Source organism: Argopecten irradians, chromosome 6 (assembly GCF_041381155.1).
Source record: "Argopecten irradians isolate NY chromosome 6, Ai_NY, whole genome shotgun sequence".
In the NCBI taxonomy this organism is placed as follows: Eukaryota; Metazoa; Mollusca; class Bivalvia; order Pectinida; family Pectinidae; genus Argopecten; species Argopecten irradians.
The window spans coordinates 15,615,314-15,643,254 of NC_091139.1; the positions used below are offsets into that span (position 1 = coordinate 15,615,314).

Sequence of the window (27,941 nt, forward strand, 5' to 3'; positions counted from 1 at the left end):
AGTCGACGAGGGATTGAGATTTGGGTCAAGCAATCTCCTACTCTTTATCATAAGTAGCTTTTCCTGGCGGCTAGCATTCTTGTCGAATGTTTGATGTCGTCAAAGGGGCGGTATAATCACAGCTTCAACTTGGACGGAAGAATTATTAATTGATAGCTGCTGAATCTAGCACTGATACAAAGGGGTAAGTAAACTATATATTACTATATATAATAAATGTCTTATTTTTAGTTATAATTTATTATGTTTTCTGTTACTTTGGTGAAATGAACATTTAGTTTAAACAGTATTTTATTGATATTGATATATATATTTATATATAAATACAACACAAAAGAATGTTCTGGAATTGGAAAACAAGCTTAGAGCTTATATAAATTCCTTTCCAAGGATGAACATTTATATCATGCATTATTAGTTAGTATTGGTAGACCATGGTTACTTTGAAAAGGTCCTCAAACTCTTATCCATCTATAATTATAATAAAGTGACATGACACATATTTACATGTTTAGACCTACAGATGACTGTTTAAAACACGTAATGGAAAGATGAAGATTTCAGATAATATTAAATATGTAGGCGTTTAAATTTAGGAAAAAATATCAGAAACAAAATCCTGGACGGGAATTATTTATAGAACTTATCAGAAAATATTTCCTGCAATTTTTGTAACCAATTCGAAAGCAGATCTATTAGTGACCATTAGTTAGGTTACTGTTTTGACATATTTATAAAAACCTTTTGGTGGAATGTAATACTATTTATATAAAATGCCTACTTAAAAGAAGTTCATAAATTTATATAATTTTAACATGAAGTTTATATAATTAAAGATACAGATTAGCCTACATTCAAACGAAGACCTTTCTCTTTCATTTTTTGTCCAAATTATCATTAAAACTAATATTAAGACATAAACTCGCTATGCATGTCGCTATGTACTTTATCTTCGACTGGTATATTTTTGTTTTTTATTTTGCTTCATTAGCGTTTTCGTAAGGTCTCCAAATCTCCAATTCGTATTTTCAGTAGTCATTGACTCAACATTACTCGGCGAGTAATCGAGCCAATGTTAATGTTTTTATCTAAGTAATGAGTAGTTACAAAATAAACATTTTAAAACAAATCAAAAGATATAGATCTAATTAGCTACATGAAGTTACGTCAATGTTAGTATTATCTTGAAAGGTAAAACCGGATGTGATGGAAATCACACTAAAATAAAACTTAAATATCACCTTAATATTGTCAGCACATACCTCGCGCACACCATAAACTTCCGGTATGTTTAATGTAGCTTCCGTTTCAACTTGTTCAGATCAATATGTAAATTAAAACCAGTTTACCCATTATTCGATAGTATCTTTTTTCTTAAAAAACCAACCTAATAGCCAACGGTAATAATAGCCCGACTAATTAATTTTATTAACGATTCGTAAGAGTGTGTCTCCATTGTGGCCAACGTCCTCTCGACCGTTGTTAGAGTTCTCCACCTCTCTCCGTCCCATTTCCATATTTCATTTAACCAGTAAATAGTATTAGATTTAGATGAATAGAAAAATCTATCTTAATGTGTGTCTCTCTTAGTGAAAATGTCATTCGGCTAGTATTCCAGTATTCAAATCGATATGACTTGTATTTGCGTATTTTAAAAGTTATATGTCATGTCACACAATTACACCTGCTGCCCTTATTGCATGATTATAAAATGCAACTTAATTTAATATCTTATATTTTCTTTTTTCTAGCTTAATCTCATTTCTTCCTAACCTCTTTAATGACACCACCTCACTTATGGGCTTCGGTTGAGCGCTCGACCCTGTGATGTAAACTATGAGTCCTTTCCCCTGGCCGAGACACACCATAGTCTATAAAAATGCCCCTCCTTAGCGCTCAGCATTTGGAGTGGGACGACTGGTTCGCCAGTTGTCAATATAATGTGACCGGGTGGGGTGTGTTGCTTGGTGTCTTCGGCAGCATGTTTCAGTAATATACCACTATAAAAAGGACAAAAGTTCCACTATACAAGAGACACAACACGAATATACCACATTCTCACAAACACGCACCTCATGCACGTAACACACCACAAACATGGGCTGCCGTCCTTACTAGACACTTGGTGTTGATAGGATTTTAATATATTCAAACAAACACACAATGTATTAAGTGAAAGAATGAAGAGATATATATACTAATTATACACTGAAATTTGTTCATTTTAACGCCGTTTGATACAAAACATGCTTGCTACGAATATCCCCTGCTAATGCCTTCTTTGTTCTTATCAAAGAAATGTATTTGTTGAAACAGTTTCTAACGAACATTCGCCTTTTACAAACTATTTTGGGGTTCCACTAATGATCTGTTCATAATGTATTGAGTGTTTTTGGTGGCATGCTTAAGTGAGATAGTACTATTAAAACACAAACGTTTCTACTACTACAACAGAAGCCAATACGAATATACTGCAGCCTCCCAATCCATACAATCATCTACACATAATACATCCAATAGATGATCGGTCGTCCTTAAATGACATTGGCTGTCGATAGGTCGACATTACACTTATCAACCAATCAACAAAGCATTTCGCTCGTGACGGGATATTTAACGTTTATATATAAATAAAAAGTGTTCACGGGTGCCATGAGTTCATAATATCTTAGTTTTACTGTATTACATTGCACAAACTATTGACACTGGTAGTGGTAGCTTAAGGAGAGGCAAGGCAGAGTAAATACGTTGCAACAGAACAAGATCAACCAGTCTCGAGCAAATACACCTGATAATGAATTCCACTATGTTTTGAACATGTATGACGGTAGTGATTTAGTTAAAGTGTCATAAAATGTCAGGAACCTCAATTACTCGGTTACTAGTCTGTTGTTTTTATTGTTTCGATAAAAATGAGGAATAAAGCGCAAACATATTAGAGAAAATAACATTTAAAGTTAACTTTCATTCTTGAGTTCTGTGTATGATTAGAATTATAATCGGGTACTTTTCGACAAGAAAACGCTTACCTGGTTGCTTCTTGATGCTTTAGTTCCAGTGTATATGGCTTGTAAGTATGGAACGGACGCAATTCAAAGCAAATAACGGAAGTGTTTTCTACCAGACTCATTAATTGATACAACCACGCACGGAAGCTAAAACGGATGATTAATAAACATTTAACAGTAAATTCTATAGGATTTTTGTCATAATATACATGAAATATTCTAAAGCAAATCCTTACACTGATAAAGGATATCGATATCTCATATTATTAAATCATATATATTTTAAGATAACATTAGATCGAAGGGAAAATATACATGCACACCTTCATAATTATATACGCCTTTGAAATTTGCAAAGTACCAGATGTTTTTGAAATAAAGTCGTATTTCGTCTTAATGACAACATCTGGTATACTATTCTGGGTCAAATTTGGGTAGGTCATTATCTAAAAAGTAGGAAACAAAAAAACATTTGTTTTGTAGTATATTTAAAATAAGGATACGTTTTCTTTAGTTATAAACATTTATTAATAATTACTTATAGCAAATAGTCATTTTGCACAAATAAAAACATATGTACTATATGTATGTTTTTGTTTGTGCAAACTGGCTCTTATAGCAGGAAGAAACGCGAAAGTGAAAGTACATCCGTGTATACTTCAACTGATCTTAAAGTGGTTTCACTATAATTTCTCCCATACTTCACAGGGATATCCCGTGCTTGCTAGGGAAAAGATATCTCTATCTTACACAGGGGGGTGTAAGACAGCTCACACGCGCTAGACAAAAACATGACGTCATCAATGCATGCAGCGTAACTGCGGCGCGCATTGTAGATGACGTCATCAATTTTGACGCATAACAACGTTCCTGCGATCATGCCGCGATGATAAAGCTAATGCTCATCAATACATATCAATAAATGCATTTCATGTACGCAGTCGATAACTTAGTCTTAGCATAGCCTAAGTTTGTCATATACATGTAGGCCTAAATACCATTATATCCATATAACATCACATATTCCAAACGTTTATAAAATGCAAATAAAAGCTGATACAAGTAAAACAAATAAGGAAAGCTTTTGTCAAGTTGATATTTAAGCTTTGAAAAAAAAAACAAAAAAAACCGAAATGCATGACCTTAACATATTTAAATATACTGACTTAATTCTCAGATTATCCTTTTAAATGTAGAATCTGGAAATACCCATTAGGATAGATTTTGGTACAAACATGCCATAGGCCTTTATCTGTAGTGAGCTGGAGTTATCTGGCAATTAAGAGGTTTCAATGGAATTAGTTTGTTTGCATTGGATAAGTATACGGGTCAAAGAATGCCAAAGTCGCTAAAATAAATCCTCTATGTTGCCCTCAATAAACTGCTGGATTATTCAGCGGAAGCGACTTAGATGATGTGCATTTTTTTCTATATTTATCTTTTATACGATTCATTAATATCCGCCATAGTGCATTGTGTCGTATTTTTTCTATTAGAAGATGTCTATTTGAGACTTGACCCAGCGCCCAAGTTACCCATTTTCTCTTAATAAATATTCTGAAATGAAATGACCTGATGTGTACGGCATCAGAATACCTGGATACTCCACACAAATGAATATGTTATCAAAGATATATTTCCCTTGCAGCGTTGTCATTGCCTTTTCATTCTGGTTTGTTTAACTACCAGTTAGATATTATTTATATTCAGATCTAGACTGGCCACCAGCCTCTAGAATATTACACTCACTATTATAAGTGAGTTGGTAGGTTTTATCTCTGTGGCCGATCTGATTAAAGAAATACTAACCATCTTCAAATTAGGCAAAATAATATAGTATACAAATTTTGATGAGAAAACCTTAATACCTCACGCTCTGGGCCCAGTTTCATGAATATTCCTTAACTTTAAGGAATCCCTTAACTTAGAATTCTCCATAGGAAAACATTACAGAAAGCTCCTTAACTTAAGATTTTCCTTAACTTCTGAAATGTTTTCCTTTGGGGAATTTTATGTTAATGTATTCATTAAAGTTAAGGAATGTTCATGAAACTGGGTTCTGGTGCCCAGTCTATTTCAACTCAAGTACAATAACTTATAGCTGTATCTGAGGATTATGGCGTGAACATAATGCCTTAATTACTCTCTCATTGATTCATAGTGTCTAATGCTACAACTAGACCGCTTCAGACAACATATACACGGCATTTAAGTCATTAGCGGAAATGACCGATTAATCGTCTACGGCCATATTGGCTATACTGTTTGATGGGTCCAGACTGGTATTGTGAGATTAATACAAGACTTTTTCACATTTGAATAGAAAATAGGAATATCCTAACCAAAAATATCTGACGCTTGTCTATGGTTTTACAACATTTTGTGATTCCAAAGGTAAAATATCCCTATCCTGCCAATGCACATGTGAAAGGGTATTTTTCTCAAATAGCTCATCGTTACAGATATCCGGCAATTTTGATATTATTTCATGTAATAAGCTCCGTAATTAGCTTGTAATAGAAAAAAGACCGCGACTGCTTATATCCAAACATGAAACTTATGCGGTTTTTCTGACGTAAATCAATTCCATTATGGTTTCTGAAAATGGTGTTTAAACATTACCAAGTAAACATTTTTCTTGACGCCATTACGTCACCAGGTTGTATTTCATGGTTAGCCATGCAATGCAGCTTCAGACGATATGAGTGTATTGCATGGGATAAGATATGAGAGAAATAAGTGTACGCTACATCTGCCATTATAACAATGAAATGCAATTAATGAATTACTACTTTCTTCGAACAAATCTACGAACAAAAATTGAATTATTTTTTTTTAAATTATGATAACAAGAATGACAGCATGTGCTACTTACACAAATTACATTCTCTCGGCTGGTAGACAGCATCAAACCATAGGTCGAAGTTCGAAGTTCGCAGTTCGAAGAATAAAACTTTAAATGCAGATTAATGAGTAGTTTTCTTGAATCTTTTATTTTCTTGTGTCTATCGAACTTGGTTTCACCATTAATAAAATAGGTAAACTCTAATTGCTTTTATTATACATGTACATATTGCAAATGCCTTGTTGTCTTAAGCGATTGTGTATGGTGAATGCAGTGGGTTGCCAAGCTATATTTACATATTACATAGTTATCTCCCTTGCGGGTATGTATCGATTGTGACGTCATTACTTTGTGAGCAAATACTACGTGGTTATCTCTGCAAAATAAGATGTAATTAACAATCAATATTTACCAATAAGGGCAGATAACTTTGTAATATTGGAATACAGAATACATGTATTGCTTCAATATGCATTTTACAAACCGTTGCGTGAAAATAGGGGACACAATTTTCCAAAATCGTAACAGTTTGTCTCACAATGTTAGGTTTGACAAAATTGAGACGACGACGTACGAGACGCTAGCTCTAAAGAATCGCATGGATCACTGTATTATTGTATAGTATAGTCTATCTATTTTTTAGCTTTTTTTGTTACATTAATCAACATATTCATCATAATGTTATAAAAAAAAAACCCACCCTTCTCTGCACGTATGAACTACATCTTATAAGATTCGTAATTATAAGTTACGTTTTTGATATCTTGTACAGCCAAATGTAAATAGAAACGGCAGAAAAGACATAATATTAATATATTATTAAAGACATTTCAATTTCATTGCAACAGAGATAGCATTGCCAATCGCAAAATGAAAAAAAAAAAAAAAAAAAAAAACAGGTGAGAAGAGAGAATAAAAATAAAGTGAAGGGAAGAAAAGAAAATTGATGAGGGGTTTGTGGAAATAGATATATAAGGACAGGGGCCGTGTAGGGTAAAAACAATTTATGATCTATTAATATTTTTCTTTCTTTAAACTATTTAGAGTCAGTATTACAGTTATACGATTTTTCTATAATCGTGAGTAGGTTTAGTTGTAAAATAGAACTGTCTGTTGATGCGTTACACTGTTTGCTGTTTGTTCCAGATGATATAAGTGGGAGCGACACAAAAGGTTAGGTCAAGATTATCCGCGGTTTTCCGTACACAGGATGAAACATGTACAAACAAGTATTATATAGGTGTTACTGATGTGTGTATCGACACAGCAAAGCAAAACGGAAAACACTTACACCCTATTCTGATAATAAGTGAGGAAACGAAAGTCACTACTCCTATTGTGAAATACTTCCCGTTTTAAATCTGTCAAGCAAGGGTTTGGATGACGGCATGTAGATTAATATGATTAAAACAATTAGGACGAAAATGGTATAAAATGGGTTACTCACATTTTATCCAATGGGATATCTATAACTCCGACAAAAAAGATAAAATCTTGATATAATTGCTTTTAAAATCTTTTTTCGTTATGAAATTTACTTTAGATCACATTAATTTTCCGAGATTTCAAACGCGGATTTTTAAATGTTTCGGGAAAATTAAAGAACACGTGAATGCATAAAGTAAATACACATGACAGCCATTGAATCGCGAACTTAGGTGTTCGCGAATAATATGGAAATTAAAGACGGGAAATTTAGTATACATGAAAAAAGTGCTATACGATAGTATATTGATACTAGATAAAAGTCAATGATCATATGGATATATGTTTTTTTTTTAGTTTTTTTAAATTGTTTTTATGCCAATAACCATGTTAGTGATAATAAGAGTAACGGCATTATCATAAACAAACTTTCATGATAGTTTAAGTTAAAATAGGAACAATCTGAGTTTGGTTATTGTCTCGTATTAAGAAATAGATTCTACCGACTTGTAACTGTTTGTAATGTATTTCAAAATAAATATGCCGTCATCAGCTTATGGACGGGAGTGGTTTAAGGGGACATGCGCGCGCAGGCTCTCATTTATAAATATAACCCTGCGCATCACTTTCTACAGGTTACCACGCCGTGCATTGACAGAACAGGTAAGCTACACCTCGCTTATAAGTTACTGATATATACATATGTTTGTAATGTTGTTGTGTTTTTCATAACGAACACAATAAACAAATTCAATACCGTAAATGAAATTTAACTTATTAAATATAATAAAATCTCCAGTATTTAAATGATTGCTCGTTTGCTATATATGCAGCTGTAGCGCGTCAAGGTTAATTATGCATGGATGTTTTTATAATTCTCTCAAGATATGTCTACTGTGTAGGAATACTTAAATATAATGAAACCAAGTGAAATATCAAAGTGCATTTTATAAGTAGTCTTGAAGAAACAAGAATGACTTAGCTTTCAGCAAGTGATTTTTAAAAATTATTTTAACCTTGTGCAGTTCATTTCACAATGCACTTCGATCAGTCATGTGATAAAGCACAGCTGCAGTTAAATAATACATTTCCGCATACATAAGCGTGATTTATTTGAATTCGAATTCTGTCATTGATAGAATATTAATAAGGACATTTGAATAATTCTATATTCTCTGATAATGCATGCTACGTTATAGTTCCCAGAAATTGGGACACCTAAGATTTGTTTATGCTGCGTATGTGACCATGTACGTAACGCCAGCTTTGTTTTAAATATTTACCTGCCCTGAGGCATATTTCACCGTCAGGTAAATAAGTCATTCGGCGTCCATCACCTACATTCCGTATGGCGTAAGACGTCCGGTATGGATAGTTTACCTAGAAAACCTGAGTAGCACAACAGCAAAGGTGTGTCTCATTCATAAAATACACCTGTTAGTTTCAATGTTAGAAACACATAATGTATAATCATTTTATGCTCTTAAATTAGTTATATTTTCGTATCCTATTGTGTTGTTTTCAATCATACATTAATTTCAGAAAGAATTTGTTTTTTTTTAATATTAGTAATATTCCGGTTATGTTGGTTTAAAGATGCTCCACCGCTGCCATAGGAAAAACGATACTTATCATTTGAGCAATAGTTGGTGTTTAAGCTTGTATTTATATGTCTAATTATCAGAAAAAAATATATAAAATAATTTTATTTGCTTTCGGTGCATGTGCAATCTTTCCATAATTCATTCCATATAGGACATAATGTCAAAGAATAGTTTCGGGACGCAATTAATTATTTTTGATATTATTTATCTTGAAGTAAAATTAGCAGCTCAAATTTTTCGATGGTGTTAATGGTGTATTGTAAGTAACTTTTGTAACTAAAGAAAAATACTTATTCGGCTGCTCGTGTTTTTGATATAGAAAAAATACCAATTTCAGAGCAAAAATTTGTCTTAATCACCCTATAGATAGAGAGTCTGCATCGCTGCACACAATCGGTGGAGTAGGCGCAACATCCTACTTAGGAGACGGGGTCCCCGTTTGGAATATTTGGGAAGCTGCGGTATAATCATGTTGTGTCGCCTTGTAATATTAAGACTCTAGTACGTTATTATAGGACTGTCTCACTGAATATCTCTATATATCACCGGTCATATCGTTACATGTTTATTAAATATACCGACTTCTTTGTGAGTAACATTCATTATGAAATGAATAAATGAATTTTACTACTTCAATTCATGCATTACTATCAATGATACGAAATATCTACTCAAAACATACAATAGATATATTCATAGCACAGCAGCGAGACGTAAACACATATTATACCATACAGTTTTTTACTGGGATTGAAAGCAACAGATGATTTGTTGGACCCGAAGAAAAACTGTTTGATGGCCCAACAAAAACGTACTGCGTACCACTTTTTTCACGTGAGAATTAATTTATAAAATTAAGAACTATAAGTCTCTCTGTCTACCTTGTGACGGTTAAAGCATTGTGAAACATTTATCACCTAGTCCTGGAACAATTCAGCCTAATCAACCCTCATTATAATGTATCGATATCACATGACCGCTTATTTAGCTTCTAAAATAAGGTACCTTAATTTTTATTGGTTGGTTAGTTTAGTAACGCCCTGCTTACAGCTACTGCCCCTCGATATATAGTGGTGATCGTGCGTTGTGTACTTGTCTTTACACTTGGAGCTGTATGTCAGGCACTGCTAATATGTCAAACAAGAGCATGGAATGTTGGATGTTAAGAAAAGAAAGTTTTTGTTAGAGTATCGAAAAAAAACAAGGAATACAAATTCCTAGGTTGATCTAAATATATAATACATTGTTCAATACACTGAACAATATTTATGATTGTGCTTACAAGGATGACAATATTTTAAAAGAAAATAAATATTTCTTTCCATCAAAGGGTAACAACACACATATCTTATTACTGAGCCCAAGTGTCTAATATAACAATAGTTTTGTTAAATGTTAAATATAGATCCAGATTGATGTATTCCGAACTTGCATATTACAGAGTTATCTGCACTTGCGGGTAGGTATTGATTGTGACGTCATGTGTTTACGAGCGTAACGTCATACGTTTCGGAGAAAACGACGTGAATTGCGCTCACAAAATAATGACGTAACAATCGATACCTACCCGCAAGGGAGCTAACTCTGTAATATGCAAAGACGGAATATATATTTTAAGTTCTTTTGTATTTGGAAAAAAATATTCTATAAACGTGGAAATTAACGCGAGCGATAAATTTTCGGTAATTACACGAAGTTCGCTTGATCGCGAACATTTTCCCCGTATGTAATTTTTGTACATGTATGAACTATGTTGTAAGAAGTATGAAATTGTATCTTTCGCGAAAAAAACAACACCGTGAAAGTTTTATATATGAAAACCGCGAAATTCATCACTCGCGAAAATATCGACGTTGAAAGACATCCACACGTAGTACCATGTGTACACTAAGTTACATCCGTAACTCTGATACTTGCATACACATACGTAGATATGGTGTAGATTTATGTATATACCAGAATACCAATATGAATCACCAAATACATAATCTAATATTTATGATTTAATATCTCGCTAATCATGCACACCACATCAGGATGCATGGGCAAGAACATTGTCAACTTTATGCGCTTATATGTTTGTACGTTTACTTATATTTTCATAAGAAAGTTTTCAATTCTAAATTAACCCTATTTCACAATTTATCTTATAAGAAATTAGTTTGATACAGATTAGAGCAAACATATAAACAATTTGTGCATGTTATTTGACAGATTGTATAACAACGGGCAAATTATCGGTTCCATATGGTATTTAAATGTTTGTTTTGGAAGCTGTAAATTCATTTAAAGGAATACGTTGCTATTATCCAATGAATTCAAAATTATAGTGGTACTCAAAATAAACACGTATTCACATGATGCTCAACAGGATACAGATTTTTTTCAGATTTCAGGTTTCAGATTTTATTAATCACTCTGGGCACACCTCTGTGTGCCACAATATTACATCAACGCCGTTCAATAGAAAACAACATCCTACCTATTCTATAATGGACCAGTTAAATGGCATAGAAGGAAGTATCTGCTACAAGGAGATTCAAAATACCTCTGCGTCCCTGACCACATTTAAAAAAAGCAGGGATGGTTACGATTGGTGCAATACAGTGACGTCACTTTCATTTTACCTATCTAGCAAGTGTGAAGAATGAACATCTGACATTAGCCCGAAATGTACGCCTACTAGGAAATATCCGCTAGAAACGTTTTAAATACCTCCGCGTCCCTCCCCACTTTTTAAAAACAGGGATGGATGCGATTCGTGTAATATAGTGAAATTACTTTCATTTTCTTTCTCTGGCAAAGGTATTGAAATAGAAGCAAATCATAGCTCGAAATAAATCTAGGATGTGCAGATTTTTATTTTCCTTTTCTGGCAAAGGTGACGAAATAGAAGCATCCTTGACCACATTTTAAAAAACAGGGATGCTTACGATTGGTGCAATACAGTGGCATCACTTTCATTTTACCTATCTAGCAAGTGTGAAGAAAGAACATCAAACACACCTTAGCCTGAAATGTATGCCTACTAGGAAATATCCGCTAGAAGACGTTTATAATACCTCCGCGTTCCTCCCCATTTTTTAAAAACGGGATGGGTGCGATTCGTGTAATATAGTGAAATTACTTTCATTTTCCTTCTCTGGCAAAGATGGTGAAATAGAAGCAAATCAGAGCTCGAAATAAATCTAGAGTGTGCAGATTTTTATTTTCCTCCTCTGGCAAAGGTGACGAAATAGAAACAAATCATAGTTTCAAACTAATGCAAATTTATCTTGAAATTGATGCAAATCTATCTGATGTAAAATATTCAAATTAATGCACATTTACTCCATTTATAACTAATGTGAATTTTTATATTCGTTTTCAGATAAAAGATGGCCAACATGAAGCTGATCGTGTTGTTTATAAGTATGGCTATCCCATCATCCCTTTCGCAGGGCACATCATGTACACAACAGGAAGTACCGGAAAATGTGATAAACTGGTAAGCAGTGCCAACATCCGGCCCAGCTCTATTGAGATGTTATCCATAATACAATTGTCGACGAGCCGTGTTGATGCGTTTACATATACATGTATGGATATGTTATTAATACATAATTATATCAAATGGATGACATGCAGTTGCAGTTTAGATTTGTTAGAATTTCAAAAATAAAAAGAAAATAGGAAATATTAGTAAATCTCTGTATGTTAAATCAAACGATCGTATTGTAAAATTGTCGATTGGTTGTTATCTATTAATAGTCATTTACGGCCCCAATTGTCTGCGATGCGTGGAGATTGTGAATTCTGTGTGTTGTAAAAGGCTGTAGCATTTTCGTGTTACGTCTCTTTGTAGTAGTAAGCTTAATAACTAAATACGGTTATGGTGTCAGAATTAACTTCTTTTTTAATCTTCACATTATTTTCAATATGAATAAAGATTAAAGTAATGTCATATTAACATATACACTTTGTGAACATGATTATTAGACATGATGTCAGAAAAAATCACCATTTTTTATACTAAAATGAAACAAAAATCCTTCCATATATTATTTTTGATGTGGGGCCGTCACAATCTTTCTAACTATTTCGCCCCTTCCAACTATTTCAGTTTTGCTTGTGATTAATATTTATTAAGTCTTGTTCGTTTTGTATATTTCTGGATTTTTTAGTAGAAAAGTTAAAAAAAAAAAAAAAAACAAGAAAAAACCCGAATATATACATGTATGCATATTGCATGTACTTTAGCTTTGGGGTAAATCAAATAATATTCAATCATTTATTAAGCACACGCTTATCACACTTTCTATGAGTTGGACATCAATAATGTATCAATAAATTAATATTTAAGCAATAGGTTTACATAAGTGCCTTAGACACTTGTCTCTATTATTTGTTACTAAAACATGTCATTTATGTACATAGTATTTTACTATTGGTATAATATATTTGAATAAAGAAAATTTAAACTAATTGATAACGACCGACATTGTTTTCATAAAGTCGTACAGAATTTTCTCTATTATGATCTCATGGGCGATAGAATGTTATCAGAGCATTATTCGTATATTCCCTTAGATATTCCACAGACTAACGCTAAGCTACTTTGAAACTAGAATTTTTCATGATATGAAAATATTAGTTTATTTCTCTATCATTAAATATCTGTCAATAGAGTCATGTGTGACTGTAGTTAGTGGTGTGGATAATTTTATTATAGATACACAGCGCAGCACTTTCACATTGCAAACAGTTTTCAGACTGATTTAGCGAAAAGAAATTTCACACAAAATATTCATGTGTACATTACCAAATAGCTGCACTGTTTGTTTCACATTTGTTATCATAATAATCATAATATATCTTATTTACTACGATATAAATGAGTCAATTTTGTTATTTCTTCAGCACCAGTATTGATTCCGTGTTCCTGTCCTGCGCATGTTCCACATACAAACCCTCTATACTCGAGATCATGGTAAGATAACATGTGTTTTAAATCAAGTGTACATTACAAATTACAAACTAGATTAAAGGGAAACAACTGCTCTATTGCGATACGGTCGTGTTTCCAAACATTGTTCCATCAATATTTTCTTTTATTTTCCCAATAGCATATTATTACCTTCGTCGGTATTTGATATTGTACGTCCTATTAACCTTTGAAATACAACATTATACAACTGAAATTATGTATAAATTATTTGATGAATATGACAAGAGGGAAGTAGATGAACAATAAAATGATGTAAACATGTATTCTACTATATAAACTAATGTAGCCGAAGTGAAGTATGTCTGGATAAAAATCATACCCGAACCATGACCAATATGACGTCACTAATGCTGAGATGGAAAAGTCAACTGATCGCTGTCAAGATGACTTCCATCTTGTGAAATATATCGTTGTTAATAATTGAATATTGTTCTAGAATATAAAACTTTAAAGTAGAAACCACAAAAATGAGATATTAATGTAAATATAAGCATCATTTTATCTAAATAGGTGGTTTATTTAGATACCAGAGCGTTTGTAGACAATCCACATCTACTAAAAGACAAAAAATAGCTACTGTCTAGTTGTTATATTTGCGGGGATTTTAATTTCTAATTTCGCGGATCTATTCAAAGTCGCGAAATTTATCAAAATCACGTTTTTATGTAATTAAAACCTGTCGTAAGAATGACGCTTTCAAAGGCGACTGAGAAAATTTGCAAAAATAAAGCCACGAAAATTTGTTCCAAACAGTGAGTCGCGAAATTTTACACTGGCGAAGATCAACAGTAATACTGACTTAATGTTTATCTGCTGTAAACACTCTCATTTTAAAAGAAAATTCTATGCAACCGATTCTATATTGTTTAGGGGAAACTGAGCTGCCTAATTCCTGGACTAAATTTCGGTATGGATGGTTCGACCACCATTCCTCCTCCGGTGACTCCTCCCTTTTCCATCTCTCCTGTCTCGCCCACATTATACCCAGCAGTGGTAACTGAGTACGTCACCGCCCAGTCGCAGCCTGGCATTGGCGGGATGGGTGGTCCCTTTGGACAACAGATGGTGGGTCTTATCAGCAACATTTCCGCACAAATTGGAGAAGAAGTTTTTGATAAAATTTGCGAGTGAGTATTGTCAAGTAAATTGTTATGATTTATTTTTTAAAACTAATTTTAGTTATGTGCATTCTTGTTCAATTTTATATTATAATTAAATTAGTTGTTGATGGAAATAAGCAAACGTCGAGGCAAAATGATGTAAAACTACGAAAGAAGAAAATACAAACCTGTATATGCTAAATACCTTTATCTGGAATTACCGATATGACTTTTGAGATATCACAAATGTTCGAGATATCTTGACGGGCCACCGGGTCTTTGGAATATTAAAAACATCACTTAAATTTGGATTAATAATTTTAATTATGTCTGCCTTTCCAATATATTTTGTAGTGTCTTGTCGCGATGATAATGATGATGATAATGATGATGATGATGATGATGATGCATTTCTTTCCCAACCTTGTTTAAATATTTTCAGGATTATGATAGACATTAAAAAATGTGCATAGTGAAAAATAATATTCCATTTTCCTGCGATAATGCTCGATTAATTTCTAAGATTGTGATAAATTATTAATTCTATTTGTAATGATGATGACGATGATGATGATGCTGATTATGGTTTCCTCTGAATCTGTCTATTTTGCTCACATTTTAGAGGAATCTCAGCTGTTCAACAGTGTGTGACTTCTGACTTCAAGCAATCTACAAAAGTTATTGATGCTGTTTTGAGGAGATATGTGAATTTAGACAATCTAGAACAAGCCATGTCGTCGATATGTAATATCAAATCAGGTAAGACATTTGAAGTATCTTAAGCGTTTCATTCATATCAGCTTTACGGAGTTTCATATTGTTCGCAGGCAATAATTTGCTTTTAGATAGAAATAGATAGAAATAATATTTCATGTCGTTTAATGTTTTTCTATAATGACTCAGTTGATTGACACTACTACTACTATTTTAACATGTTTAGCATCTCTTGTATTCCACAGGGTCCTCTGTTTGTAAAAGTGGTTATTATTTATTACAAATAATAATTTTCTTAATTACTTAAATGATTCTACACGTGATACCTGATGATATTTGTGCAGGACTATTGTTTCTAGTGGTGATGAAATGAAAAAATTACAAACAAAGAGTTACGTTTACTACCACTGCAAACACTTGTACCTTACAAAAGCTATGGGGGTACCACGTGGTACATGAATTAGATAAAATCATTATAATAATCGGTTAGGATTAAATAAATGCATTACTGTAATGTCAAGGGGTAAATTCTCGGTGCTAAAATATAACCCCATCACGAAACGATACTAATGGGCTCTTTCAACAGGGCTTTTATGGGTTTGGTGTGTAATCACCCTTACACATAATCACTGTAAGAGGTTCATATTTGCCATTTCCAGTTTAAGCGTAAAAAGATATATGTTCGTTCAAACACACATTCTATAACCCATTTTAAACAGAAATCTTAACTAATGGCAAAAATATCTTGTGGTATGTTTGATATGTTTTCGACATTAAGTGATTAATCTATACAATCCGCTGTATAACCAGTCAAAGCCTGTCCTCTTTCTGATATTTTGATTCAGAACAATGCAGTGGAAACGTTATACAAAAGAACATGACGTTACCATATAAATTTATATTGCATTTTGTGTATATAAGAAGACAATGGTATTACACTAATTGTTATATTGGCACTCTTATTGCCTCTAGAAATAAGATCACATAATCAGATAATTAAAAAACAACTCCGTCAATAGATCTAGCACAATTTAAATGCCAAGATATAGCGAAATTTCATTTTATTTTCAGAAATATCTGACAACTTTGAGTGCCTTACAGAAGCGGCCATTCCGATGTCGGCATGTGCATCATTGGCCCTTACAGGTTCCGCATTTCAGCAGCAGGATCAGCCTGGCATAGGGGAGCTACAGACATATTGTCCGTAAGTCACACTAAACCTACAATTTCTGATTCTCGAATCTATTTCTTCATTTTTTCTTATTTTCTAAATACACCTAAAATTCACATTTTGTATTTTTTCTTAATAAATTACGGGTAATAATTTCAATGGCAGATATCAATATCGACAAACACTATACATGTACAAGTATGACCTTCTGTGGAGGGATACATCTAGAATTGTCTCCCTGGAAAGAGTTATTTTCTCGAGGGCGATGTCTCCTGACACATAGGGACATACTAATTTTATTATTCCGAACAAAATTAAAGTAAATTTTGTATACCAAAAATTGTATACCAGTTTTATACTATTAATGATATCAACATACCAGTTAGCAAGATTACATTCCCTTGAACATAATTTGAAATGCCTGTCAGGCAACGAAACTTTAAACCACACAACAGATGATTCCATAGGATAGTGACGGCAATAAAAAAAACTTGTGTCAAGTAATATTTTGAATGCAGTATGTCGTATTTCGACATGTGTCATGGTGTAGCAAAATAGTAAAATTTGTTCAATATCATATAGGATATATGTATACAATAGTAACAATTAATGCTATAAAAATCATATATGTCCACTTTGATGCCTTATCATAATGTAGTAAAGAACTCAAATATACTATGTACTGAATTTAATGGTATTCGCCAGTTTTAAACTTTTTGACAGCACAAAAGGGAGATAACTTATATAGGTTATGCCTGTTTTTCAATTCTTTTTCAAATAATATTTTGAAATAAAATTTGTTAAAATTGAAACAAAATTTACAGCACAAATGCCAACTGCCTAGCTAGCCAATATGAATCATCGATTCCACATATCATTCCTAAAATGTACCATTTTGTGCTTGAAGACTCGCCGGTGACGTCTCCCGATGTATGTCGATCCAGGCGAAACGTTGTAGCAACCGTCTTGGAACTGCATTGGCGAACTTTTTACCCACCCTATTCTCCGATGAATGTAACAGACTGTCAGAGGCAGGAACCAACAATCCCTTGATGGCGACACCAGTGATGTGTGCGCTCCCATTATTAAACGAGGGAATGGCAGTGATAGGTGCTATTGGCCCCAATGAACCAACTGGAGGAGATATACAAACACTTGTCGGCTCCATGATTAATGTATATTGCGGGTAAGTGTATGATATGCAAATTTATAATATACAATTTAGTATTGTCGTTTGTAAACGACGTGTGCACATCATGCACCGTATTATCCTACTGTTTAAAACAAAAGCTTATTAACAAACGCTGAACTCACCAGATTAACTAGACTTAATTTCATTTTAATTCTCTAAGAGAACAAGCTCTCTTGGACCATGATATTTTCCTTTTCATAGTGGGCAAAATTAACTACATGATATGTTGTTTCATATTCAAAATGTTCACAGATTTATCACAAACATTATGTGACATAGTTTCTCATAACAATACCTATGACAAGTTTTATATGTCAAATTCTTTCCTGTTGCTTATTATCTCTATTTAAACAAGAAAAAATGAACTTGTGAAAAAAATCTAGGAAACGACGTGCGACAACACCATGTATTTTTAAACACAGAAAACAATTCCTGAATGAGATATTTTTGACAGATATGTGACTGAAAATGTTTGAACGTTCCTTAAATGAATTCAAATATTTTTTTATTATGTCTAGACATTTATTAATCGGATAAAGATTCAGAGGTGTACCATTTTGGGTACTCAAACCTGCTGAAATACATGGCTGGACCGGGCATGCTTCAAAACTCTCTATTTATAAATATATGCACTGCTGACAAGTAAACAATTAATAAAATTAAAACTGGAGGCATCTATTTGTGGAGAGTTAAAAGAAAAATCTGGATTCAAGCATACGTTCGAAGATTTTAACAATTTTATCTATTTGGGTAGCCTCACGCTCTATGATCTCGTATCCTTGTTACCTTTGCTTGGTGTGGAGAAACATGCATCGATGAAAAATGGAAAAACAGACTTTAAAAATCAAAATGCATTCATGTTTATTGCAACTCATGTGATCTGTATTTTCCTAGGGGACTTGAAAATATCCTGACGTGCATCCATGATGAGATACCAGGATCTATGAACGCAGTTGATAAACTGATCCAGTCTCTTGCTGACATAAACCAGCTTGAAGATTCTAAAACCGTGGCCCAATATATATGTGACCCGTCAAGGACACAAGGTAAGTATACGATACACTAAACAATCATTTGAATGTCACGCTTACGCTAGTGTTGACGCCACCAAGTTCAATAAACAGAACAGCCATAGCATCAGCTTCTGAATATAGTTTCCTCTAAACGGTTTGAAACAAGCAAACAAATGAAAACTATGCCATGATATTTTTCAATAATGTTATTTTGTCAACACGATTATACAGTTAGAATTTAAAGCTCGCACAACTTTAAAACCACTTTTTGAATTATTTGACCGTTATGTACAGGCGTAAGTATATATTGTATGTATTGTCAGAAAGAATACGTTAAATATTGATGCGCTTGACTAGATGGGAGTTCAAACCTTATATATTCCCATCTGGTTTAACATAGATTAAAGGGGAAGCTGAAAGTAGGATGGAAATTATCTATAAATGTTAATATATATAGGTACAGAATAAGTATCATATACACCAACCAAATATATATATATATTTCAATCTTCGAGGTTACAGACATGATTGCATTTGACTATCGCTTTGTATCATTAACGATATCATTTTGTAATTTTAGCTATCAAAGACATGATTCCGTGTGTTATGAACAAGAATACTGAGGCAGAGGTATGCTTTGGAGGATTTCAAAGTTTGCAATTTAACACTTCACCCTTTGGACAGGACCCCGTGGATGACAGATCAAAATTCTGCGGGTAAGACGTGTTTTACACTTGTGTGTATAGCATTGTGTTGTTATCGATTGAAATACTTTAAGATGCTCCACCGCTGACAAATGATAATTTTTCTCCATCAAAAACAGGACCAGACGATTTAGTATTTTTCTTCAGTTACAAAAGTTACTTACTTTAAACCATTACCACCATTGAAAAGTCTGAGCTTCTTATTTTACCTCAAGATAAAAATATTAAAAATAATTATTGCATCCCGAAAAAAATCTGTGGCACTATGTCCTATATGGAATGCAGTACTGATTGCTCATGCACCGAAAGCAAAATAAATTATTTTATATTTTTAGTGAATTAGACATATATATACACGATTAAACACCAATTATTGTTCAAATGATGGGTACCATTTATGCCCTGTCGGCGGTGGAGCATCTTTAAATAACCAATTAGGAACTACCGATAATTTCCGTAAATAAAAAAATAATGTAATTTCTTGTTTAGGGAACGTGCTGATGTGTCCAGCAATAACTATCCATTTAGCTGATAAATACCAAACGGAAAATAAATTTATCATAAATTTATCTGTACATTTATTCAAAAAGTATTTACGCCAACTCAGCAGTAAAACAAAGGGCATCCACTTATTTTTAGCTCACCTGGTCCGAAGGACCAGTAAGCTTATTCCATGTTGCGACGTCTGTCGTCTGTCTGTTGTCCGTCGACATTTTTATACCTAGTCATAGAAGTTTGTACGGAATTTTAGTAGATGTAACCGGAAACATTGTGTAGGTAAGACTAGTTTGTATCAATTAAGTACCTTTCTCCTCTGGGACAGTAGCTAGATTAGACGTTAGTTTAAGAATTCTTAAAAGTCATCGAGGAAATAAGCTCTTAATTAACGTTTACATCGCTTGGATTCACAGTCCAGGTGAGCGATAAAGGCCATTGTTTATTAGCCTACCCCCAAAACACAACAACAAAAAACAAAAACAAAAACAAACAAAACACAAAAACAAAAAAAACCCTCACTTCTTTCCAATTATGACCCATTGTTTCACTATATTTTTCAGACCAATCCAGAACGTTACAAACTGTATGGTAGACTCTGTTATCACTACATGTGACGCTAGCGTCGCCGCTTATACCAGGGACATCATGTTGACGATTTTAAGGACAGACTGCAATGGCGCTAGAAACGGGCCTCTGCAAAGCCTCATAAACGCACAACGAGGAGAAAACGCAGCAGCAACACTGACGAGTCAGAAGATCACATTTATCATCGCCATCATCTCCTTAATTTCATTCTTGCTACTTTAGATAATTCCAATTTCTAAATTGTAGGTTGTTCTCAATGTATGGTTCAAATTGCGGTTCCTTTTCATAGTCCGAAGATAAGCATGTTTGATAGTAGGATCAGTTTTATACAGAAATTGTAATTACCATTGCTCATGCTGCCTCGAAATAGCATATTGGAACAGATAGCCGTGCAAAAATGAATTTATTACTAACAGAATCAGATTAAAACTAAGGTTATCTTCGCCAATCACATCCTAAAGTTGTAACATGACATTGGCGATAAAATGAGCCTGCCATTTGAGGACGGAACTTATATTTTATATGACTGTCCGGCTTTTTTCATTTATCACATAATCCACCTGATATCCAGTGATTTCGCCCTTGTAATAATTTTGCATATGTCACTAGTGTAATACGACCTAGAGCGATTTTCATTGGCTGAAAATTCATTGTGACGTCAGACAGAAACAATAAAATGACGTCAGGAGGACGGCGGAACAAAATGGCGGTCTCTGCTGGATTTTTGAAATACATTTTGACGTTAAATTCTTTGCTATGTAGGTATTTGTAGATATGTGATAAAAGGTATCTTAAATTTGCGTTCTTTTCATATGAGATTTTATGAAACTGGTCTCAAAGTTTTAATTTCCTAATAGCCAGAAATTCGAATAAGACCAAATGAAAGAATTGTTTGCCTAAATATATTGAACGAAAACAATGACATTATCATGTCGTCACAATACCATCAAGCTGGTTATTAATTTGTGACATAGGTAAAATGTTACATTGAAGAACTGACTTGATCAAATGCGACTTGTGTAAGAAGTCATCGCAGAGTTTTCGAAAGCATCCCGTTTTTTCGAGATAACTGGCACAAGAGTTGGAGGTAACCTCCATAGGCCATGTGAATGTGCTTAATAAATAAAATCTGAATAAAATATTAACACAAACTCATCCATAATGGTATCAGATATACATTATAAAGCACCAGAAATCCTTACACTTTGTTCATCGTTGAATGTGATATACAACTTGCTTGGACACCAGACAGCAAGTAATGTAAACGGCATTATACCGTTTAACCGGCAATTTTCGCGGGGATGATATTTAAATTAACCATCGATACGGTAGCCATTTTTACTACTTGAGATAATTGCATTTTTGTTAAAAGCAGTATTAACCATTTTAGCATGTTCAGATAATTTGATATGTATTAATATCCATTTGGGCAATTCTCGCAGGGTGGTGAAGAGAGAACATACAATACATATCATATAGTGTAGCTCTGTATTCGATCATGATTATTTGTTTTATTTACTATTTCCTTAAACGAGTGTCATTTTATTACATGCTGTATAACATTTTAGTACATCACATGATAATTACTAGGAATGCGATTGGATAACAGCCATGATCTATTTTGCGACAGTTCCCTGTTCTTCTTGACTACGGGAGACCATACCTGACTACGGGAGCTATACCAAAGTATAGTCCCCCGGGAATGTACACGCGACCAAATATATGACGTCATAATGAATGTCATGTGACGTACTGAATCTATTATGGCCTTTTCCCTCGGGAACAGTTCTCCTAGAGTGTTGTCTGGCGAGGTATAGTCCCCTCGTCTTCGACTCGGGGACTATACCTCGCCAGACAACACTATAGGAGAACAGTTCCCTGTGGAAAGGGCCATAATAGAATAACAAACAATAAGATAAAAATATTTAAGCAGATATAAAACTTTTGGTGCTATTATATAATTGTGTGCAATTGTCTATTTAAATGTATTTGTTTTCTTTGTCATCTTGCCATTCTTAATGTCAATCATTGTAGTCACTCTTTCACTCTCACTAAGGCCAAAAATATGTCTGTTTATGGTTACCCGACCGACCCTAATTTTTACCCCCGACCCTAGTTTTTTTCCATTTTTCTGCGAAAAAAAATATTAAAAACCCGGGATTTCGATCACAGACTCCGGTTCCAGCCATCATTTTAGAGTGAAAAACACTAAAAAAAAAAAAAAAAATCCGGACCGACCGACCCTATTTTGTTTGCCAATGTAAACCTAAACAAAGATAATTTTTGGCCTAATTCATTTCTTTTTAGTCGTTTATACTTCATTCATTTTTAATAAAATTCGTTTCATTTTTACTCGTACATACTTCATTTATTAATTCATCATTCATCATTGTACATCATATGTTTATTTTTATACCTTGTACACATTAAAATAGTCACATTTCATTAAGGAAAACATTTTGCTAATTAAATATTTCCATTATGAAGTAAATATATATTTGTTTCTCATTTATGATAAACATAGCTATAGCAAACTGGTAGTAACAAAGTTATCCCACAGAAAAAAATAAATTCAGAAAAAAAATCCTAATTGAATTGAATCCTTTTCTAGTTATGGTTGATTAGGTGTTTATGATCAGCGTCCAATTGATATCATAACTACGTTCATTTAATGACGGACTCCTGTATGTGCAATGTCTTGCGTGTAGTTCTCTGCATAGTGTGTGACCGGTGTGTTTGAGATGTGTCTCCTGCGTTGGTGTTGTGTCTCCTGTTACATTGTTGTGTCTCCTATGATAATGTAACTAAAATCTATTTCCCATTTTATACTGATATCTCATCCAAGCATTCTGCAATAAACAGCAAATAGTCGGTCACATTTTCCACTTGATGACAGTCATCCAACCAACTCCGATGCTGAAAGTTAAGCAGGAACAGAAAGAACAGAAAAACAGATCTAGTCGCCTTATATGATCATGCAATAGGTCATCAGAACCAATCCTAAGATCTTAACTGTATACATATACTGTTTCGACCTCATTGATGAAAACAATCATTATCCATTTTCAATTACAATTTTTTGAATGAGAATCGGTACAGTGTTATTTGTCTTATAAGAAAAATGAAGACATTTCTTCAAAGAGTCAAACCTGTCTCCAAGGACCACTCAATGAACCCAGAAAAACGCTCTTTTATAAGCCAGGTGATCTTTATACAAAGGTTATATTGTGTTAAATTGACCTTACGGCGAAATCTACGGTAACGGCTGATCAGTCACCAGGTAAGACCACTAATCTTACCTGTCTGCTATCATCGATGACCATCATCGGTGTTTCCCTACAAGTCGCCCATGACCAAGTCGGAAACTTCCCACCGATAGCCCCTGAGTACATGTACTCAGTAGACATTCTCTACGTACCCAGCCTATGTATGAACTATTTTATTGGTAATAAGCAGGCTCATATTTATAATTGGAACAGAAATGAAACCATTGATCGGGACTTTAACCTGCCAGCAGGTTTTAAAATTTGTTTCTGGAACGTCAGACTATATTCAACAAACTCCCGGATATTTCATTACACTGTCACAACCACCCGTCGGGTATATTGTGTTTTTCCAAGAAACTCGGCTTACTTCTTCAATCCAGAGTGAAGAAATATCCATTTCGGGATACTCTCTAGAACGCCTTGGTCGACGTGAATGGAGCCGTCATGGTGGTGTGGGTACTTACATTAAAAACGTTACTCCATACATTAGGCGCTCAGATCTTGAAATCGATAATCTCGAAGTACTGTGTGTCCAAATACACTTCAAATGTCCAAAGCCATTACTTATTGGGAATGTGTACAGACCCCCAAACTGTAACTCTACACTATGACTTGAACAGTTTAAAGTATTTTTATCCAAATGTCAGCAGGAAGGAAATGAATTCATTTTACTTGGTGATTTTAAGATAAATCTGAAAAGTGCAAATTGTGAAAATCTTACAGATCTAACTGAAACTTACCAACTCGCGTCGCTGATACCTCAACACTCATTGACCATGTATATACGTCAGCACCCAAGTTTGCTCGTGCTGTGAAAGTAGTCAAAAATGGTCTCAGTGATCACTATCCTGTGTGTATCGTACGTAAACAATCATATGGCTCAAAGTTCATGCACTCCAATATGACATACCGATTGTTTAAGAACTTTGATGAGCACTTGTTTAGGGACGCAATCGCAAACATCCCGTGGTCAGTCATTGAAACTTTTGATGACGTGGACGATGTCTTAGATATTTGGGTACTCTTCGGTGTCGTTGATGAACATATCCCTAAAATGGTGCGTCGGGTTAAACGACCCAAACAACCCGAGTGGCTAGATGAGTCCATTGTAGAACAAATAAAGCTTAGAGACTTATTCAAACAACAAGGTGACATTGAAAATGATAAAATGCAACGTAACAAAGTTGTATCTATGGTCCGTAAGGCAAAATCATGTTACTTCAATAAAGGTATTGAAACTAACCTTGACAAACTATCAATGATGAGAGTGTATTCCAAAAAAAACAGTGAAATAGCAAATTATCTTAATAAATACTTTACCGAGGTCGCTGGTAAATTGACCTCACAAATTGAAAATGTATCAATTTCTTTTCATAAACTGAAGCATTATATAGATTCAAAACTAGGAAATGATACTAGGTTTGGTATTCCAGAAGTTTCTCCTGATTTTGTTACCAAATTTTTAAAAGAGTTGGATCTAAAGAAAGCAACAGGTGTTGACGATATCAGTGCTAAGCTATTGAAACGTATCCATGTTGAAATAGCTCCGTCTCTCACCTACCTCTTGAACCTTAGTATTAGATCTGGCAGATATCCAACACGGTGGAAGTTGGCTAGAGTTACTCCCCTTCATAAAAGTGGTAGTACTGCAGATGTAAGCAATTTTAGACCAATATCTGTTTTACAAATACTTTCCAAAATTCTCGAAAAGTATGTTCACCGCACTTTTTATAAATACCTTTCTGATAACCATTTTATTGTATCAACACAGTCAGGTTTCCGTCAGAATCACTCCTGTGAAAGTTAAAACTGCACTGCGAAATATTGTCAATTCTTGGGCAAAGAATATAGATGATGGTTTTAGCACAGGTGTTATACTAGTCGATTTTAACAAGGCGTTTGACCTTGTATATCATGATGGTTTAGTACAGAAGATGAGCATGTATAAAATTGAAAACAATTCAATGTTGTGGTTCAAATCCTACTTAGAGGATAGAAGCCAAATTGTCTCCCTTGGTGGTCGTTTATCAAATACATGTAAAGTAACACACGGTGTACCTCAAGGGTCAATTTTAGGTCCCCTTATGTTTAATGTTTATAAATGACCTGCCGTTACATGTTTCGACTGCTACAGACATGTAATGTTAGTGTCTGGTGTACAGAAAACAAAATGTTGTTGAATGTCAAAAAAACTAAATGCATGTACATTTGCTCTAAACAAAAGCAACGTAGAAATTGTAAACCTTAATTTATCGTTGTGTGGTGAACCATTGGAACAAGTAAGAAATGAGAAATTATTTGGTGTTCACATAGATGATTGTCTTACATGGGTAAATCATGTCACAGCTATTTTATCTAAAGTAAGACAAAGATTAGACTTACTATGACGTATTAGTCCATATTTACCCATGGAAGGGAAATTGAAATTTTTTAACTGTTTCCACATTTTTTTTAATATTGTATGCAGTATGGTCAGGATGCAACTTAAATCTGATGGGCAAGCTTCTCAAGGCCCAGAAGCTGGCAGCTAGGCTTATTTTAGGTGCACCTTATGATACACCATCTCAAGATATGTTTTACTGCCTTAAATGAATGTCCTTAGACAAATATTTCAAATTCAGAAGACTTTGTATGTTACGTAAATGTTTTAGCCAGAATGTACCTGAATACTTATCAGAAAATGTGTCTCTTGTACGAGAGACTCATAATAGAAATACAAGATTCTCATGTCAAAATAATTTTAAAGTGCCTAAACACAGAACTGTATTTTATTCATAGCAATTTCTTGTAAACAGCATCAATGATTTGAATCATTTACCAAATGACACGAAGAAAATTCAAAGATACCAAACTTTAAACGAAATCTTGTCCAGTACTGTATATCACTATCATAGACCAGTATTGTATTTTTATTGTGATGGCTAATCATTTTTCTATCTGAGTTTCTTATTTGAATTCCTTATAATACTATGCATACTTATTTTAGATTATGTAATATTAGCATGTAACTATGTCAATTTTTATTATTTGCTATATTAGCATATATGTATACAAGGCATATGACGTAATAACTATGCATGAGATTTATGCATCCTGCGATAATTTTAAGTATATTTTCTGTGATATTTTTGTGATTGTTTATAAATTTGCTTAATTTGTCTGCTATTTTAACTAACAAATGATATTATATTTTACTAACAGGAGGACCATGTGGTAGAAAGCCTTTGGCTTAACATGTAAATTCATCCTCAATAAATAAAGTTTATTAGTATATATTATGTAAGTTAATTATTGACAGAGTGGGACATTGAGAAAATGGTTGCTAAGACAAGTTTAACTGTGCTTTAGTCCAATAAACCTGCCTTTATTATTAGGTGTATTTTTTTTTACAAAAACCATTTGCCTAATAAATCAGACCAAAAATCATAAAAAACCATAATGATATTTGCAGGTATAGAGGACTAACTATGCTGTAGCTATAACTTTAAAACTTTTTCGCAGCTTCATTCATATCTATTTGGAACATTCTCGTTTAGTGTCTGAACATCCACTTGTGCATAAACGGAAAAAAAAAAAAAAAAAAAAAAAAAAAACATGAACGTCATTGATACTGTATAACATGAAATAATGGTTTTGTGTAAAAACTTGTTAATTTCGTACTTGATAAAGAATAATGAATTAAAATCAACTGCTTGATACAATTCCGTCTTTGCAAATTACAGAGTTAGCTCCCTTGAGGGTAGGTATCGATTGTTACGTCACTATTTTGTGAGCGCAATCCACGTCGTTTTCTCCGAAAACTATGATGTTAAGCTCGACGTCACAATCA

The 27,941-nt window shown here is 33.7% G+C and overlaps 2 protein-coding genes across 3 annotated transcripts in view; one reads left to right on the top strand and one right to left on the bottom strand.

Moving 5' to 3' along the window:
* The window catches only part of LOC138325135 (uncharacterized), a 33,126-nt gene extending 29,977 nt beyond the window's left edge, over positions 1–3,149 (bottom strand). Inside the window, exon 1 of the mRNA XM_069270583.1 lies at positions 3,030–3,149. Coding sequence (XP_069126684.1) covers positions 3,030–3,130 — 101 coding nt within the window. The 5' untranslated portion in view covers positions 3,131–3,149. The remainder of the gene's footprint in view (positions 1–3,029) is intronic.
* LOC138325136 (uncharacterized) lies at positions 57–23,337 on the top strand. Of its 2 annotated transcripts, none has more exons than XM_069270585.1 (10): positions 57–184; positions 12,253–12,369; positions 13,782–13,851; positions 14,740–14,996; positions 15,592–15,728; positions 16,755–16,887; positions 17,762–18,040; positions 18,941–19,092; positions 19,640–19,775; positions 20,822–23,337. In XM_069270585.1, exons 2-10 carry the CDS (start codon positions 12,260–12,262, stop codon positions 21,066–21,068), a joined length of 1,521 nt encoding a protein of 506 aa, XP_069126686.1. In that variant the 5' UTR covers positions 57–184; positions 12,253–12,259; the 3' UTR covers positions 21,069–23,337. The 2 variants fall into 2 exon arrangements, with proteins under 2 accessions (XP_069126686.1, XP_069126685.1); XM_069270584.1 differs by lacking the exon at positions 57–184 and adding an exon at positions 7,908–7,941.
* The last annotated feature ends 4,604 nt before the right edge of the window (positions 23,338–27,941 follow it).